General features: G+C 45.4%; 2 protein-coding genes across 4 annotated transcripts in view; one reads left to right on the top strand and one right to left on the bottom strand.

Moving 5' to 3' along the window:
- Positions 1-20,000, top strand: part of LOC127916785 (receptor tyrosine-protein kinase erbB-4-like) — a 419,139-nt gene that overhangs the window by 352,030 nt on the left and 47,109 nt on the right. The gene's annotated exons all lie outside the window — the stretch shown is intronic.
- LOC127916786 (histidine-rich glycoprotein-like) lies at positions 1,793-8,606 on the bottom strand. Its single transcript, XM_052499918.1, has 2 exons — positions 8,510-8,606; positions 1,793-4,855 (listed from the first exon to the last, which is right to left on the bottom strand). The coding sequence occupies exon 2, from the start codon at positions 3,429-3,431 to the stop codon at positions 2,376-2,378; it is 1,056 nt and encodes a 351-aa protein (XP_052355878.1). The 5' UTR covers positions 3,432-4,855; positions 8,510-8,606; the 3' UTR covers positions 1,793-2,375.

Genomic DNA, 20,000 nt, shown 5'->3' with positions numbered 1-20,000 from the left:
GTAGCATATCCTCCATGCTAATTTCCTCTAGTTAGTGTAGCAGCATATCCTCCATGCAAACTTCCTCTAGTTAGTGTAGTAGCATATCCTCCATGTTAACTTCCTCTAGTTAGCATAGTAGCATATCCTCCATGTTAACTTCCTCTAGTTAGTGTAGCAGCATATCCTCCATGTTAACTGCCTCTAGTTAGTGTAGCAGCATATTCTCCATGCTAACTTCCTCTAGTTAGTGTAGTAGCATATCCTCCATGCTAACTTCCTCTAGTTAGTGTAGCAGCATATCCTCCATGCTAACTTTCTCTAGTTAGTGTAGCGGCATAGCTTCCATCTGCTGCATCTCCTGTCCACCACTTGATTTACTTTCATTATCAGCACATGCACATCCTCCCTCCTCCATCCATCTACCTCCTCCCTCCTCTACCTCTTCCCTCCTTTCTCACCTCTCCTCCCTCCACCTCCTCCCTCCTTCCTTATCTCTCCTCCTGCCACGTCCTTCCTCATCTCTCCTCCCTCCAGCCCCTCCCTCCTCCCTTCTCCCTCCGCTTCCTCCCACCATCTCCTCCCTCCACCTCCTCCCTCCTTCCTTATCACTCCTCCCTCCACCTTCCTCCCTCCTGTTCCTCCCTCCTTCCTCATCACTCCTCCCTCCACCTCCCTCCTTCTCTTCCTCCCTCCTTCCTCATCACTCCTCCTGCCACCTCCTCATCTCTCCTCCCTCCACCTCCACCTCCTCCCTCCTTCCTCATCTCCCCTCCCTCCACCTCCCCCCTCCACCTCTTCCCTCCTCTCTTCTCCCTCCACCTCCTCCCTCCTCCCTCCTCTCTCCTCCCACCTCTCTCCTCCCTCCGCCTCCCTCTACCTCCTCCTCTTCTTTGATTAGTCAGTCAAAAGTAAAGTACTGTATATGCTCCTGACTTTTTGCCAGTGATCTCTGACTCGTTCGTGGAGGGTGTACGTGTGTGTGTGTGCGTGCGTGCGTGCGTGCGTGCGTGTGTGTGTGTGTGTGTGTGTGGAGGATTTGCATAGTGCTGTTGGCCCCTCAGAGGGTTGGCTCCTCACTAACTCAGTGGTGGATATCCAATCTGCTTGGGTTTACAGGCCCCTCGGTGTCATTCTCCACCTTCTCTCTCTCTTCTCTCTCTCTCTCTCTCTGCTGAGCAAACACATCTCCTTCGGCCTCATTAGCACTGCCTTAAGTCCTTCCTCTCCTCCACCCATCCCTCCGTCCTGCTCTCCATCTCTCCCTCTGTTGCTCCCTCGCTTCTTCTCTAACCCTCATTCTTCATCTGATCTCTATCTCCCGCACAGTCCTCGAATCCAAATGAGTACACATACACACACGCACATTAATATCCACACACATACAATACACCCAGCCACCCAGCCAGTGAGCCAGCCACCCAGCTGTGGCCACCTTGGGTTGCTGAGTTGGTATATGCCATTTTGCATTCTCTCTCTCTCTCTCTCTCTCTCTCTCTTTCCTCTCTCTCTCTCTCTCTCTCTCTCTCTCTCTCTCTCTCTCTCTCTCTCTTCTCTCCCTCTTTCTCCTCTCTTCTCTCTCTCTCTCCCTTTACCTCTCTCTCTCTTCCTTCTCTCTCTCTCTCTCTCTCTCTCTCTCTCTTTACCTCTCTCTCTTTCTCTCTCTCTCTCTCTTTCTCTCCCTCTTTCCCTCTCTCTCCCTCTCTCTCTTTTCCTCTCACTCTCTCTCTCTCTTTACCTCTCTCTCTCAAACACTATAACTGTATATAGCATCACAGTTAGTGTTCATGATGATTTTAATTAAAGAAAGCACTCAATACTGATGACGTGAATTTACAAAACCGAAACAGTACCGTGTGGCCTAAACACTCACACGGAAACAAACACCCACAAACCAAAAGTGAAACCCAGGCTAAGTATGATTCTCAATCAGATACAACTAACGACACCTGCCTCTGATTGAGAACCATACTAGGCCGAACACAGAAACCAAACATAGAAAAACAAACCTAGACTGCCCACCCCAACTCACGCCCTGACCATATGAACAAAGACAAAACAAAGGAACTAAGGTCAAAACGTGACAAACCACATATCACCATATTATGTGACTTTGAATGGGTGCACTTGATTGAGCTTGCCCACCGTGCTGAATAGGCAGAGTGGTCCCTTTCAGAACTACACCAATGGTCCTATAGGGTGCAAACCCTGCCTATCCCATGTGCTTGGTGAGCTAAATCAAGTGCAACCATTCACAAACAAGGCAACACATGGCCCTAGCCTCTGAAGAGCCCTCTCCTCCCCCTAGTCCAAACCCACTAAACTGAAGCAACCAGCTGCTGTTGTTCCAAAGCAGATGATCAACTCTGAATCTCACCAGGAACCTTATGGGGGAATTAAATTACGGATAATGCAGTAACCAAACAACATTTCCTGCTATGCTTGGTGGCTGTACAGCTAACAGTACAGAAAATACCCCTGCATGAATGTGTTCCATCCTCATGTGTGTGTGTGTGTGATACCCAGGGGTGTGTGTGTGATACCCAAATGTGTGTGTGTGTGTGACCCAGGGGTGTGTGTGCGTGACCCAGGGGTGTGTGTGTGTGATACCCAGGGATGTGTGTGTGATACCCAGGGATGTGTGTGTGTGTGATACCCGGGGTTGTGTGTGTGTGATACCCAGGGATGTGTGTGTGTGTGATACCCAGAGGTGTGTGTGTGTGATACCCAGGGGTGTGTGTGTGTGATACCCAGGGATGTGTATGTGTGTGATACCCAGGGGTGTATGTGTGTGATACCCAGGGGTGTGTGTGTGTGATACCCAGGGGTGTGTGTGTGTGATACCCAGGGATGTGTGTGTGTGTGATACCCGGGGCTGTGTGTGTTTGATACCCAGGGATGTGTGTGTGTGTGATACCCAGGGGTGTGTGTGTGTGATACCCAGGGGTGTGTGTGTGTGATACCCAGGGATGTGTATGTGTGTGATACCAAGGGGTGTATGTGTGTGATACCCAGGGGTGTGTGTGTGTGATACCCAGGGGTGTGTGTGTGTGATACCCGGGGCTGTGTGTGTGTGATACCCAGGGGTGTGTGTGTGTGATACCCAGGGGTGTGTGTGTGTGTGATACCCGGGGCTGTGTGTGTGTGATACCCGGGGCTGTGTGTGTGTGATACCCAGGGATGTGTGTGTGTGTGATACCCAGGGGTGTATGTGTGTGATACCCAGGGGTGTGTGTGTGTGATACCCAGGGGTGTGTGTGTGTGTGTGTGTGATACCCAGGGATGTGTGTGTGTGTGATACCCAGGGGTGTGTGTGTGTGATACCCAGGGGTGTGTGTGTGTGATACCCAGGGATGTGTGTGTGTGTGATACCCAGGGGTGTGTGTGTGTGATAACCAGGAGTGTGTGTGACACCCAGGGATGTGTGCTGACACCACAGAATGATAGAGCATCTCTTAATCTCAGAGAGGGGAGGGGTACATTGATAAGCCCAGGATCTGTCTAATTATACTGTAGGATCAACCGGCCTAATGGATGCGTGAGGCAGGGATTTCCACAGCCAAGGATTCAGAGGTGGGATTGAATCGGTCACCTCTTCTCCAAAGTCAATTTCAAGAGAATATTCAGCTCGAGGGCAGGTGTATGTGTGCATGAAGATGAATGTAAAGCTATGGGAAATATAGGAAATTCAAGACGCTGCGGTTTCAGATTTTGTCGACGGCACCAGAAGAGCCTCTTTCCCTGGATGTGGTGGGAATGGTGGGGCTTCATATTGTTGAGTTGTATCCCTGGATGTGGGGGGAATGGTGGGGCTTCATATTGTTGAGTTGTATCCCTGGATGTGGGGGGAATGGTGGGGCTTCATGTTGTTGAGTTGTATCCCTGGATGTGGTGGGAATGGTGGGGCTTCATGTTGTTGAGTTGTATCCCTGGATGTGGTGGGATTGGTGGGGCTTCATGTTGTTGAGTTGTATCCCTGGATGTGGTGGGATTGGTGGGGCTTCATGTTGTTGAGTTGTATCCCTGGATGTGGTGGGGCTTCATGTTGTTGAGTTGTATCCCTGGATGTGGTGGGATTGGTGGGGCTTCATGTTGTTGAGTTGTATCCCTGGATGTGGTGGGAATGGTGGGGCTTCATGTTGTTGAGTTGTATCCCTGGATGTGGTGGGAATGGTGGGGCTTCATGTTGTTGAGTTGTATCCCTGGATGTGGTGGGAATGGTGGGGCTTCATGTTGTTGAGTTGTATCCCTGGATGTGGTGGGAATGGTGGGGCTTCATGTTGTTGAGTTGTATCCCTGGATGTGGTGGGATTGGTGGGGCTTCATGTTGTTGAGTTGTATCCCTGGATGTGGTGGGAATGGTGGGGCTTCATGTTGTTGAGTTGTATCCCTGGATGTGGGGGGAATGGTGGGGCTTCATGTTGTTGAGTTGTATCCCTGGATGTGGTGGGATTGGTGGGGCTTCATATTGTTGAGTTGTATCCCTGGATGTGGTGGGAATGGTGGGGCTTCATGTTGTTGAGTTGTATCCCTGGATGTGGTGGGAATGGTGGGGCTTCATGTTGTTGAGTTGTATCCCTGGATGTGGGGGAATGGTGGGGCTTCATGTTGTTGAGTTGTATCCCTGGATGTGGTGGGAATGGTGGGGCTTCATGTTGTTGAGTTGTATCCCTGGATGTGGTGGGATTGGTGGGGCTTCATATTGTTGAGTTGTATCCCTGGATGTGGTGGGAATGGTGGGGCTTCATGTTGTTGAGTTGTATCCCTGGATGTGGTGGGATTGGTGGGGCTTCATGTTGTTGAGTTGTATCCCTGGATGTGGTGGGAATGGTGGGGCTTCATGTTGTTGAGTTGAACAAACCGTTGGAGTGTTTCCCTGTAGTGTAGAAGAGACCTGTGATAGTATTATTTCTGAGTACTACTGAATACTAAATACTGGAGTCAAACCTCTTCCTCTCTTCCCACTAGAGAATGATGATGAGATGATAACAGTGGATCAATTAGTAGCACCTAGAGCCGGGGGAGGACTGAGATGCTTGCCGTTAGCAGACATAATGATGGGCTTACAGACAGCCCAGCTGGCTCCACGCACAACAGGTGGGAGGGACGACAGGGTAGATGAAGACATCGTGAACAATGAAGAAGGAAATGAAACCTGAGGAAGACTGTCATTATTTTCCATGTTGGATTTGTTAGAGATGTTACGGGTGACAGGCATGGTGGTGACACAGAGAAGGATACACACACACACACACACACACACACACACACACACACACACACACACACACACACACACACACACACACACACACACACACACACACACACACACACACACACACACACACACACACACACACACAAACACAAACACAGACACACACAGACACACACACACACACACACACACACACACACACACACAAACACAAACACAGACATACACAGACATACACACACAGACACACAGACACAGACAGACACAGACACACACACAGACACAGACACACACACACACACACACACAGACACACACACACAGACACAGACAGACACACAGACACACACACACACACACACACACACACACACACACACACACACACACACACACACACACACACACACACACACACACACACACACACACACACACACACACACACACAGACACACACACACCTATACACACACACCTATACACACACACACAGACATACACACACACACTTATACACACACACACACACACATATGTTTCCTGAAGTCCACAATCATCTCCTTAGTTTTGTTGACGTTGAGTGTGAGGTTATTTTCCTGACACCACACTCCGAGGGCCCTCACCTCCTCCCTGTAGGCCGTCTCGTCGTTGTTGGTAATCAAGCCTACCACTGTTGTGTCATCCGCAAACTTGATGATTGAGTTGGAGGCGTGCGTGGCCACGCAGTCGTGGGTGAACAGGGAGTACAGGAGAGGGCTCAGAACGCACCCTTGTGGGGCCCCAGTGTTGTTGGATCAGCGGGGTGGAGATGTTGTTGCCTACCCTCACCACCTGGGGGTGGCCCGTCAGGAAGTCCAGTACCCAGCTGCACAGGGCGGGGTCGAGACCCAGGGTCTCAAGCTTGATGACGAGCTTGGAGGGCACTATGGTGTTAAATGCTGAGCTGTAGTCGATGAACAGCATTCTCACATAGGTATTCCTCTTGTCCCGATGGGTTAGGGCAGTGTGCAGTGTGGTTGAGATTGCATCGTCTATGGACCTATTTGGGCGGAAAGCAAGTTGGAGTGGGTCTAGGGTTTCAGGTAGGGTGGAGGTGATATGGTCCTTGACTAGTCTCTCAAAGCACTTCGTGATGACGGAAGTGAGTGCTACGGGGCAGTAGTCGTTTAGCTCAGTTACCTTAGCTTTCTTGGGAACAGGAACAATGGTGGCCCTCTTGAAGCATGTGGGAACAACAGACTGGGATAGGGATTGATTGAATATGTCCGTAAACACACCAGCCAGCTGGTCTGCGCATGCTCTGAGGGCGCGGCTGGGGATGCCGTCTGGGCCTGCAGCCTTGCGAGGGTTGACACGTTTAAATGTTTTCCTCACGTCGGCTGCAGTGAAGGAGAGTCCACATGTTTTAGTTGCGGGCCGTGTCAGTGGCACTGTATTGTCCTCAAAGCTGGCAAAAAGTTATTTAGTCTGCCTGGGAGCAAGACATCCTGGTCCGTGACGGGGCTGGTTTTCTTTTTGTAATCCGTGATTGACTGTAGACCCTGCCACATACCTCTTGTGTCTGAGCCGTTGACCAATCAGTATACAACCTACCTGACCAATCAGAGTACAACCTACCTGACCAATCAGTATACAACCTACCTGAACAATCAGTATACAACATACCTGACCAATCAGAGTACAGCCTACCTGACCAATCAGTATACAACATACCTGACCAATCAGAATATACAGCCTACCTGACCAATCAGCATACAGCCTACCTGACAATCAGTATACAACCTACCTGACCAATCAGAGTACAACCTCCCTGACCAATCAGTATACAGTCTACATGACCAATCAGTATACAGCCTACCTGACCAATCAGTATACAACCTACCTGACCAATCAGCATACAGCCTTCCTGACTTCACGTCACAAAAGACTGACTAACGTCATTACAGCCCGTTTTTCCCTCCCACGTATTATTTTGTGATGACAGAGGAGCAATAAATATGTTATCAGAAAATATCTCCCACCTTACAGCACATATACCTTCTCAGAACACCCACTGTTTTCAGACCAGAATTCATTTAGTGGATATCAGACATCACGCTTCTGTCTCTCCCCTAATCTCTCCCCAAAACACTGGTGAATTATTGACATTTGCTCATGTAAATTCTGCAAAGGTAATGTTTTATTGCCTTGGTGAGGTGACATTTGTGAGGATCCACCCCGGGGGGGTTCTGAGTCTAATCTACCTTGGGATGTGTTGTCACTGGGGTCTAAACCAGGAAACTATCGTTACATACACCAGCTGTGGCAGTCAAATGTCAGACTGATGAAGAGCCTGGTCTCCTAGTCGATCGTTCACACACACATACACACACGCGCACACACACACACACACACACACACACACTTCTGCCGGGAGATGTCACACAGTGAGAAAAGACACCTTTGAGGGAGATGGATGAAGACACTTCCACTAACTGTAGTTACAGAGTGACTGAGAGGAGAGGAAATGGGTCCTTCACTAGGTCGTTGCGTTGACACTGAGATGGACGATATTTCCCTGTAGATGTTGACTGCATCTGTTCAGAGGACAGTCTAGTGCAGAAATGAGTCGCCGTTTGGGGATTGGAAATTCATGTACTTAGAAGGATTGCTGTTGGTTAACGGAATGATCACAACACTGTCAAGAATCTGCATGAGGCTTGAATGTGTCAGAGGTCCAGATGCCTTAACACTTGAAAGCACTGTCTCCACCACACCACCCAGCTGCATAATGGCTGACAACAACAAGTATATCTTGCCAGCTGCTTGGCTTTTTCAGAAACACACACACACACACACACACACACACACACACACACACACACACACACACACACACACACACACACACACACACACACACACACACACACACACACACACACACACACACATATACACACACACACACACACACACACACACACACACACATATACACACACACACACACACACATACACACATACAAACACACGGTCACTTGCTCATGGATGCCGATGGGACTTCAAGCTCTGGCCACACTTCCCCCGACCATATACCCCCGAAACCACACTTCTTAACACACACACACACACATGTACACACACACGTACACACGCACACGTACACACACACACACACACACACACACACATACACACGCACACGTACACGTACACACACGCACACGTACACACACACACACACACACACACACACACACACACACACACACACACACACACACACACACACACTACATGACAAACGGGGTGCTGGTTCTACCTGAGCAGGCCCATTGTGTCCTTATCAGGGTCTACACAGCGCTCAGCACGCTGCCCGCCCCACGAGACTGCCATTGTTTTCTGTTCACCACACGTGGTGCGCCTGCCTTATCTGTCCCTGTGGAAACAGGCTTTCTGTCCACTTGCACGCTGACGGTTCCCACAAGCTTTGTTACTCAGTTTTAATTTATCCTAGAACCTGTGGCTGAAGGAGTAGCACTTACCTCAGTAGTAGCACCTTACCTCAGTAGTAGCACCTTACCTCAGTATGAAAAAGTCTGATTTTTAACCCACTTGTGACCTACCTAATACATTTAGTCTCCTTTTAGCCCACTTGTGACTTACCTAATACATTTAGTCTCCTTTTAACCCACTTGTGATCTACCTAATACATTTAGTCTCCTTTTAACCCACTTGTGATCTACCTAATACATTTAGTCTTCTTCTAACCCACTTGTGACCTACCTAATACATTTAGTCTTCTTTTAACCCACTTGTGATCTACCTAATACATTTAGTCTCCTTTTAACCCACTTGTGACCTACCTAATACATTTAGTCTCCTTTTAACCCACTTGTGATCTACCTAATACATGTAGTCTCCTTTTAACCCACTTGTGACCTACCTAATACATTTAGTCTGCTTTTAACCCACTTGTGATCTACCTAATACATTTAGTCTCCTTTTAACCCACTTGTGACCTACCTAATACATTTAGTCTCCTTTTAACCCACTTGTGACCTACCTAATACATTTAGTCTCCTTTTAACCCACTTGTGACCTACCTAATACATTTAGTCTCCTTTTAACCCACTTGTGATCTACCTAATACATGTAGTCTCCTTTTAACCCACTTGTGATCTACCTAATACATTTAGTCTCCTTTTAACCCACTTGTGACCTACCTAATACATTTAGTCTCCTTTTAACCCACTTGTGATCTACCTAATACATGTAGTCTCCTTTTAACCCACTTGTGACCTACCTAATACATTTAGTCTGCTTTTAACCCACTTGTGATCTACCTAATACATTTAGTCTCCTTTTAACCCACTTGTGACCTACCTAATACATTTAGTCTCCTTTTAACCCACTTGTGACCTACCTAATACATTTAGTCTCCTTTTAACCCACTTGTGACCTACCTAATACATTTAGTCTCCTTTTAACCCACTTGTGATCTACCTAATACATGTAGTCTCCTTTTAACCCACTTGTGATCTACCTAATACATGTAGTCTCCTTTTAACCCACTTGTGACCTACCTAATACATTTAGTCTCCTTTTAACCCACTTGTGACCTACCTAATACATTTAGTCTCCTTTTAACCCACTTGTGATCTACCTAATACATTTAGTCTCCTTTTAACCCACTTGTGATCTACCTAATACATTTAGTCTCCTTTTAACCCACTTGTGACCTACCTAATACATTTAGTCTCCTTTTAACCCACTTGTGACCTACCTAATACATTTAGTCTCCTTTTAACCCACTTGTGACCTACCTAATACATTTAGTCTCCTTTTAACCCACTTGTGACCTACCTAATACATTTAGTCTCCTTTTAACCCACTTGTGACCTACCTAATACATTTAGTCTCCTTTTAACCCACTTGTGACCTACCTAATACATTTAGTCTCCTTTTAACCCACTTGTGATCTACCTAATACATTTAGTCTCCTTTTAACCCACTTGTGATCTACCTAATACATTTAGTCTCCTTTTAACCCACTTGTGATCTACCTAATACATTTAGTCTCCTTTTAACCCACTTGTGATCTACCTAATACATTTAGTCTCCTTTTAACCCACTTGTGATCTACCTAATACATTTAGTCTCCTTTTAACCCACTTGTGATCTACCTAATACATGATCTACCTAATACATTTAGTCTCCTTTTAACCCACTTGTGACCTACCTAATACATTTAGTCTCCTTTTAACCCACTTGTGATCTACCTAATACATTTAGTCTCCTTTTAACCCACTTGTGATCTACCTAATACATTTAGTCTCCTTTTAACCCACTTGTGATCTACCTAATACATTTAGTCTCCTTTTAACCCACTTGTGACCTACCTAATACATTTAGTCTCCTTTTAACCCACTTGTGATCTACCTAATACATTTAGTCTCCTTTTAACCCACTTGTGATCTACCTAATACATTTAGTCTCCTTTTAACCCACTTGATCTACCTAATACATTTGATCTACCTAATACATTTAGTCTCCTTTTAACCCACTTGTGACCTACCTAATACATTTAGTCTCCTTTTAACCCACTTAATACATTTGACCTACCTAATACATTTAGTCTCCTTTTAACCCACTTGTGATCTACCTAATACATTTAGTCTCCTTTTAACCCACTTGTGATCTACCTAATACATTTAGTCTCCTTTTAACCCACTTGTGACCTACCTAATACATTTAGTCTCCTTTTAACCCACTTGTGATCTACCTAATACATTTAGTCTCCTTTTAACCCACTTGTGATCTACCTAATACATTTAGTCTCCTTTTAACCCACTTGTGACCTACCTAATACATTTAGTCTCCTTTTAACCCACTTGTGATCTACCTAATACATTTAGTCTCCTTTTAACCCACTTGTGATCTACCTAATACATTTAGTCTCCTTTTAACCCACTTGTGATCTACCTAATACATTTAGTCTCCTTTTAACCCACTTGTGACCTACCTAATACATTTAGTCTCCTTTTAACCCACTTGTGACCTACCTAATACATTTAGTCTCCTTTTAACCCACTTGTGACCTACCTAATACATTTAGTCTCCTTTTAACCCACTTGTGATCTACCTAATACATTTAGTCTCCTTTTAACCCACTTGTGACCTACCTAATACATTTAGTCTCCTTTTAACCCACTTGTGATCTACCTAATACATTTAGTCTCCTTTTAACCCACTTGTGATCTACCTAATACATTTAGTCTCCTTTTAACCCACTTGTGATCTACCTAATACATTTAGTCTTCTTTTAACCCACTTGTGATCTACCTAATACATTTAGTCTCCTTTTAACCCACTTGTGATCTACCTAATACATTTAGTCTCCTTTTAACCCACTTGTGACCTACCTAATACATTTAGTCTCCTTTTAACCCACTTGTGACCTACCTAATACATTTAGTCTCCTTTTAACCCACTTGTGATCTACCTAATACATTTAGTCTCCTTTTAACCCACTTGTGATCTACCTAATACATTTAGTCTCCTTTTAACCCACTTGTGATCTACCTAATACATTTAGTCTCCTTTTAACCCACTTGTGACCTACCTAATACATTTAGTCTCCTTTTAACCCACTTGTGATCTACCTAATACATTTAGTCTCCTTTTAACCCACTTGTGATCTACCTAATACATTTAGTCTCCTTTTAACCCACTTGTGATCTACCTAATACATTTAGTCTCCTTTTAACCCACTTGTGACCTACCTAATACATTTAGTCTCCTTTTAACCCACTTGTGATCTACCTAATACATTTAGTCTCCTTTTAACCCACTTGTGATCTACCTAATACATTTAGTCTCCTTTTAACCCACTTGTGATCTACCTAATACATTTAGTCTCCTTTTAACCCACTTGTGATCTACCTAATACATTTAGTCTCCTTTTAACCCACTTGTGATCTACCTAATACATTTAGTCTCCTTTTAACCCACTTGTGACCTACCTAATACATTTAGTCTCCTTTTAACCCACTTGTGATCTACCTAATACATTTAGTCTCCTTTTAACCCACTTGTGATCTACCTAATACATTTAGTCTCCTTTTAACCCACTTGTGACCTACCTAATACATTTAGTCTCCTTTTAACCCACTTGTGACCTACCTAATACATTTAGTCTCCTTTTAACCCACTTGTGATCTACCTAATACATTTAGTCTCCTTTTAACCCACTTGTGACCTACCTAATACATTTAGTCTCCTTTTAACCCACTTGTGATCTACCTAATACATTTAGTCTCCTTTTAACCCACTTGTGATCTACCTAATACATTTAGTCTCCTTTTAACCCACTTGTGATCTACCTAATACATTTAGTCTCCTTTTAACCCACTTGTGATCTACCTAATACATTTAGTCTCCTTTTAACCCACTTGTGATCTACCTAATACATTTAGTCTCCTTTTAACCCACTTGTGATCTACCTAATACATTTAGTCTCCTTTTAACCCACTTGTGATCTACCTAATACATTTAGTCAAACAATTTAATGAACCAGTGTACTTGGTTAAAAATGCATGGACCACATGACATTTAATCACCGGGAGGCTATGCTATGTTATGTTATGTTACGCCACAATCCTTCATATTTTTTTGGTGTTGGTATTGGGATTGTAGCTTAGTGGGTTATCTAGCAAAGTCTATGGCTGTCTGGAGTGGTTCTCAATCAGAGGCAGGTGTTTATCGTTGTCTCTGATTGGGAACCATATTTAGGCAGCCATATTCTTTGAGTTTGTCGTGGGTGATTGTCCTTAGTGTCTTTGTTCCTGTCGCTGTGTTAGTTGACAAGTATAGGCTGTTTCGGTTTTCGTTACGTTTATTGTTTTGTAGTGTTTGTGTTTATTCGTGTTTACGTTGTTTATTAAACATGGATCGCAATTTACACACTGCGGTTTGGTCCGACTCTCCTTCACACCTAGAAAACCGTGACAGTGTGTGTGTGTGTGCGGGTGCGTTCATTCCCTCCTAGTCAGCCTGCTCTTTATTCTGCTATCGTCTGAGGAGGTATTCTGCTATCGTCTAGCAGGCCTGGGGAGGTATTCTGTTATCATTTAGCAGGGCTGGGGAGGTATTCTGCTATCGTCTAGCAGGGCTGGGGAGGTATTCTGTTATCATTTAGTAGGGCTGAGAAGGTATTCTGCTATCGTCTAGCGGGCCTGGGGAGGTATTCTGTTATCATTTAGCAGGGCTGGGGAGGTATTCTGCTATCGTCTAGCAGGCCTGGGGAGGTATTCTGCTATCGTCTAGCAGGCCTGGGAAGCGTTCTGATATCGTCTATCAGGCCTGGGGAGGTATTCTGCTATCGTCTACCAGGCCTGGGGAGGTATTCTGCTATCGTCTATCAGGGCTGGGGAGGTATTCTGCTATCGTCGAGCAGGCCTGGGGAGGTATTCTGTTATCGTCTAGCAGGGCTGGGGAGGTATTCTGCTATCGTCTAGCAAGCCTGGGGAGGTATTCTGTTATCATTTAGCAGGCCTGGGGAGGTATTCTGTTATCATTTAGCAGGCCTGGGGAGGTATTCTGTTATCGTCTGGCAGGGCTGGGGAGGTATTCTGTTATCATTTAGCAGGGCTGCGGAGGTATTCTGTTATCATTTAGCAGGGCTGGGGAGGTATTCTGTTATCGTTTAGCAGGGCTGGGGAGGTATTCTGTTATCATTTAGCAGGGCTGTGGAGGTATTCTACTATCGTCTAGCAGGCCTGGGAAGCGTTATACTATCGTCTAGCAGGCCTGGGAGGCGTTCTGCTATCGTCTAGCAGGCCTGGGAGGCGTTCTGCTATCGTCTAGCAGGCCTGGGGAGGTATTCTGCTATCGTCTAGCAGGCCTAGGAAGCGTTCTGATATTGTCTATCAGGGCTGGGGAGGTATTCTGCTATCGTCTAGCAGGCCTGGGGAGGTATTCTGTTATCGTCTATCAGGGCTGGGGAGGTATTCTGCTATCGTCTAGCAGGCCTGGGAAGCGTTCTGATATCGTCTAGCAGGCCTGGGGAGGTATTCTGTCATCGTCTAGCAGGGCTGGGGAGGTATTCTGCCTGGGGAGGTATTCTGTTATCATTTAGCAGGGCTGCGGAGGTATTCTGTTATCGTTTAGCAGGGCTGGGGAGGTATTCTGTTATCATTTAGCAGGGCTGGGGAGGTATTCTACTATCGTCTAGCAGGCCTGGGAAGCGTTATACTATCGTCTAGCAGGCCTGGGAGGCGTTCTGCTATCGTCTAGCAGGCCTGGGAAGCGTTCTGCTATCGTCTAGCAGGCCTGGGGAGGTATTCTGCTATCGTCTAGCAGGCCTGGGAAGCGTTCTGATATTGTCTATCAGGGCTGGGGAGGTATTCTGCTATCGTCTAGCAGGCCTGGGGAGGTATTCTGTTATCGTCTATCAGGGCTGGGGAGGTATTCTGCTATCGTCTAGCAGGCCTGGGAAGCGTTCTGATATCGTCTAGCAGGCCTGGGGAGGTATTCTGCCTGGGGAGGTATTCTGTTATCATTTAGCAGGGCTGCGGAGGTATGGTCCTTCTGTAGCTCAGTTGGTAGAGCATGGCGCTTGTAACGCCAGGGTAGTGGGTTCGATCCCCGGGACCACCCATACGTAGAATGTATGCACACATGACTGTAAGTCGCTTTGGATAAAAGCGTCTGCTAAATGGCATATATTATTATTATTATATTATATATTATTCTGTTACCGTTTAGCAGGGCTGGGGAGGTATTCTGTTATCATTTAGCAGGGCTGGGGAGGTATTCTACTATCGTCTAGCAGGCCTGGGAAGCGTTATACTATCGTCTAGCAGGCCTGGGAGGCGTTCTGCTATCGTCTAGCAGGCCTGGGAGGCGTTCTGCTATCGTCTAGCAGGCCTGGGGAGGTATTCTGCTATCGTCTAGCAGGCCTGGGAAGCGTTCTGATATCGTCTATCAGGGCTGGGGAGGTATTCTGCTATCGTCTAGCAGGCCTGGGGAGGTATTCTGTTATCGTCTATCAGGGCTGGGGAGGTATTCTGCTATCGTCTAGCAGGCCTGGGAAGCGTTCTGATATCGTCTAGCAGGCCTGGGGAGGTATTCTGCTATCGTCTAGCAGGCCTGGGGAGGTATTCTGTTATCGTCTATCAGGGCTGGGGAGGTATTCTGCTATCGTCTAGCAGGCCTGGGAAGCGTTCTGATATCGTCTAGCAGGCCTGGGGAGGTATTCTGCTATCATTTAGCAGGCCTGGGAGGCGTTCTGCTATCGTCTAGCAGGCCTGGGAGGCATTCTGCTATCGTCTAGCAGGCCTGGGGAGGTGTTCTGCTATCGTCTAGCAGGCCTGGGGAGGTATTCTGCTATCGTCTAGCAGGCCTGGGAAGCGTTCTGATATTGTCTAGCAGGCCAGGGGAGGTATTCTGCTATCGTCTAGCAGGCCTGGGGAGGTATTCTGCTATCGTCTAGCAGGCCTGGGGAGGTATTCTGCTATCGTCTAGCAGTCCTGGGGACGTATTCTGCTATCGTCTAGCAGGCCTGGGAAGCGTTCTGCTATCGTCTAGCAGGCCTGGGAAGCGTTCTGCTATCGTCTAGCAGGCCTGGGGAGGTATTCTGCTATCGTCTAGCAGGCCTGGGGAGGCGTTCTGCTATCGTCTAGCAGGCCTGGGAGGCATTCTGATATCGTCTAGCAGGCCTGGGGAGGTATTCTGTTATCATTTAGCAGGCCTGGGAGGCGTTCTGCTATCGTCTAGCAGGCCTGGGAAGCGTTCTGCTATCGTCTAGCAGGCCTGGGAAGCGTTCTGCTATCGTCTAGCAGGCCTGGGGAGGTATTCTGCTATCGTCTAGCAGGCCTGGGAAGCGTTCTGCTATCATTTAGCATTCTTCTGTCCACCCCTGAGAACCTTTAACCTTTTTCAATGCAGCGTACCACGCAGGCCACAACAGAGCGGAGCAACATGCAGGCTTATACACACACACAAACACTGAGCAAAACATGCAGGATTGTAGGGTACATGTTGCCGCCTTTTGAGCAAAAGCTTGTTAGCCACACACATTTTCTACCCATACTCTACTTAAACCCACACTGTAACCTTAGTAACTCTCAGCTCTAATACACTCTCGGCTTTAACGCACACTCTTCTCTTTTTCTCTTTCTCTCTCTCTTTCTCTCTCTCTCTGTCTCTCTGTCTCTCTGTCTCTCTGTCTCTCTCTCTCTCTGTCTCTCATCATCTTTCTATGGTATGCCAGATAGCTCTGCTTGTTCTTTCTCTCTGTCATGGCCACAGCACTTTTCTCAGGTATTATTTGGAATACCTTAAAGGATAGGAAGCTTGAGTTTTTAGTCACCGATGTCACAAAAATGCTTGCTGTAATTGTGTAATACCTTGTCTGTTCTTATTTTAGTTTTGTCAACTTTTCGTCATGTTCTCTGTGAAGTGGGCTATGGGAGTTGTGTAATTTATTGCTGGTGCGCTAGCTGACTGACATCTGGATTATATCTATTTTGGATTTCTCTAACTCTCCATTGGCCTAGCAAAGCGCTTGCCTCCCCCTCACTAACTCAGCCTGCATTATTTTAAAAGTTTTACCATCAGATGGGCCCCAGCCCCGTCTTTTAATCTGTGATTATGTTTTAGCTGTGTTGTGTTAGTTGCGTTCTAGCTGGTGTCCAGTAGTCGGGCTCCAGCTTGCGAACCATAACCAAGGTGGTTGGCTAGGCTGGCTGGGCTAACTGCATATAGCTAATGTTCTTTGATAACTGGTTAGATGGCGTTATGTATTTCCAAAACGTTGCTTTACTTTAATGTAGTGTAAGCTAGGTGTTGGTAGCAACTGGCTGACTCATTCAATGCTAATGTAATGTTAGCAGGCTGGTAGGGTACTAACTTTAGCAGGCTAGTTGGGATAACATTAGCAGGCTAGTTGGCTAGCAACCTTGCAAGTTGATTTGTAAACAATACATCCATATTTGTTTGTAAGTTGGCAGAAAATGAAATTGAAACCGATTTGGTTTACACATTTTAAGTTATTTATGTTGGAATTTACATTACAGGGAGTAGGCTGGCTTGCCGGGTCCTCCATATTACATCACACTGCAGAAAAAAAAGCTTTCTGACATGACTTCGGCATTCTTTGGAATTCTGATCCGTTTTATGTAATAACTCGAAAAATAAGTGCGGTGTAACTTTCCATTGGGACTTTTGATGATGATTCTAATGCCAATCCACATGTTACATGTGGTTACGTTTATGATACATACCCTTTTAAGAACCCTACCCTTTAAGATTCCTACTGTTTAAGAACCCTACCCTTTAAGATTCCTACTGTTTAAGAACCCTACCCTTTAAGATTCCTACTGTTTAAGAACCCTACCCTTTAAGATTCCTACTGTTTAAGAACCCTACCCTTTAAATAAATTAACTTGCACACTGCTGGTTAATTAAACGTACATACCAGCCTTTCTGCCTTCAGAGATTCATATTCAGAATATGAATAGAAAATTGACAAATACTGATTCACCAGGATTCAAACTGCGATCAAGTATTGTGTTCTTGTTGCCCCTTTTAACTTCTTTAGTTAACGTCTCACATACTGTCTGTACAGAAACAGGCTTGATTACATGGTTCGTTGTTAAATACTGTCTGAACAGAAACAGGCTTGTTTACCTGGTTCGTTGTTAAATACTGTCTGAACAGAAACAGGCTTGTTTACCTGGTTCGTTGTTAAATACTGTCTGAACAGAAACGGGCTTGTTTACCTGGTTCGTTGTTAAATACTATCTGAACAGAAACAGGCTTGTTTACCTGGTTCGTTGTTAAATACTATCTGAACAGAAACAGGCTTGTTTACCTGGTTCCTTGTTAAATACTGTCTGAACAGAAACAGGCTTGTTTACCTGGTTCGTTGTTAAATACTGTCTGAACAGAAACAGGCTTGTTTACCTGGTTCCTTGTTAAATACTATCTGAACAGAAACAGGCTTGTTTACCTGGTTCGTTGTTAAATACTGTCTGAACAGAAACGGGCTTGTTTACCTGTTTCGTTGTTAAATACTGTCTGAACAGAAACAGGCTTGTTTACCTGGTTCGTTGTTAAATACTATCTGAACAGAAACAGGCTTGTTTACCTGGTTCGTTGTTAAATACTGTCTGAACAGAAGCAGGCTTGTTTACCTGGTTCGTTGTTAAATACTGTCTGAACAGAAACAGGCTTGTTTACCTGGTTCGTTGTTAAATACTGTCTGAACAGAAACAGGCTTGTTTACCTGGTTCGTTGTTAAATACTGTCTGAACAGAAACAGGCTTGTTTACCTGGTTCCTTATTAAATACTGTCTGAACAGAAACAGGCTTGTTTACCTGGTTCGTTGAGGGACATTTGAACAGTACTGTGACCTGGAGACTTGCTTCACACTCTCCAAGTTCAGTGATCGGGAGGGGTGTGATCAGTGGCTCCCCCATGGCTGATAATCAGAGTTGTGTGTGTGTGTGTGTGAGAGAGGGAAGGGGTGTGTGTGTGTGTGTGTGAGAGGGAAGGTGTGTGTGTGTGTATGTGGCGGTAGGGCCTCAGCATGGTGTTTGCGTGTGTGTGTGTGTGTGTTTATTTTTTTATTTATTTCACCTTTATTTAACCAGGTAGGCTAGTTGAGAACAAGTGCTCATTTGCAACTGCGACCTGTGTGTGTGTGTCTTGCTACAGTGTGTGGGGAGAACACAGTGTAACGCAGTTCATCACTGTGAGCCACAGAGTCAGCCTGCCAGACACTCAGACTCACGAGAACACTGATGGTGACAGTCCCAGCCAAGAGGTGGCCAAGAGTATCTTCTAGACAGATAACCTCGCAAAATTACAATTAGAATTCTTTATTACTTGGCATATTCACAAGTTCCCGGGTACTGAAAAAGTTAAGTGAGTCACTATTGTTCCCTGTATGCAGTAGAATGAGAAGGAAGGAGGAGGAAGAACAACCAGAAGAGGAGGAGGAGGGTGAGGAGGATGATAAAGAGGAGGAAGATGTGGAGGAGGAGGAGAGGGGAAGGAGGAAGAAGAGAGTAAAGAGAGAGAGAGGATATGGAAGGGACAAGGATGAGGAGAAGAAACAGAGGGAGTAGAGGATTGATGGGGCTATTTATGCATCTATGCCATTACCTTCAACATGATATACAATGACACCTAAACAACTACCATTACCTTCAACATGATATACAATGACACCTAAACAACTACCATTACCTTCAACATGATATACAATGACACCTAAACAACTACCATTACCTTCAACATGATATACAATGACACCTAAACAACTACCATTACCTTCAACATGATATACAATGACACCTAAACAACTACCATTACCTTCAACATGATATACAATGACACCTAAACAACTACCATTACCTTCAACATGATATACAATGACACCTAAACAACTACCATTACCTTCAACATGATATACAATGACACCTAAACAACTACCATTACCTTCAACATGATATACAATGACACCTAAACAACTACCATTACCTTCAACATGATATACAATGACACCTAAACAACTACCATTACCTTCAACATGATATACAATGACACCTAAACAACTACCATTACCTTCAACATGATATACAATGACACGTAAACAACTACCATTACCTTCAACATGATATACAATGACACCTAAACAACTACCATTACCTTCAACATGATATACAATGACACCTAAACAACTACCATTACCTTCAACATGATATACAATGACACCTAAACAACTACCATTACCTTCAACATG

The sequence above is a fragment of the Oncorhynchus keta genome, chromosome 37 (assembly GCF_023373465.1).
Source record: "Oncorhynchus keta strain PuntledgeMale-10-30-2019 chromosome 37, Oket_V2, whole genome shotgun sequence".
In the NCBI taxonomy this organism is placed as follows: Eukaryota; Metazoa; Chordata; class Actinopteri; order Salmoniformes; family Salmonidae; genus Oncorhynchus; species Oncorhynchus keta.
This window is presented reverse-complemented; position numbering and strand designations above follow the sequence as displayed.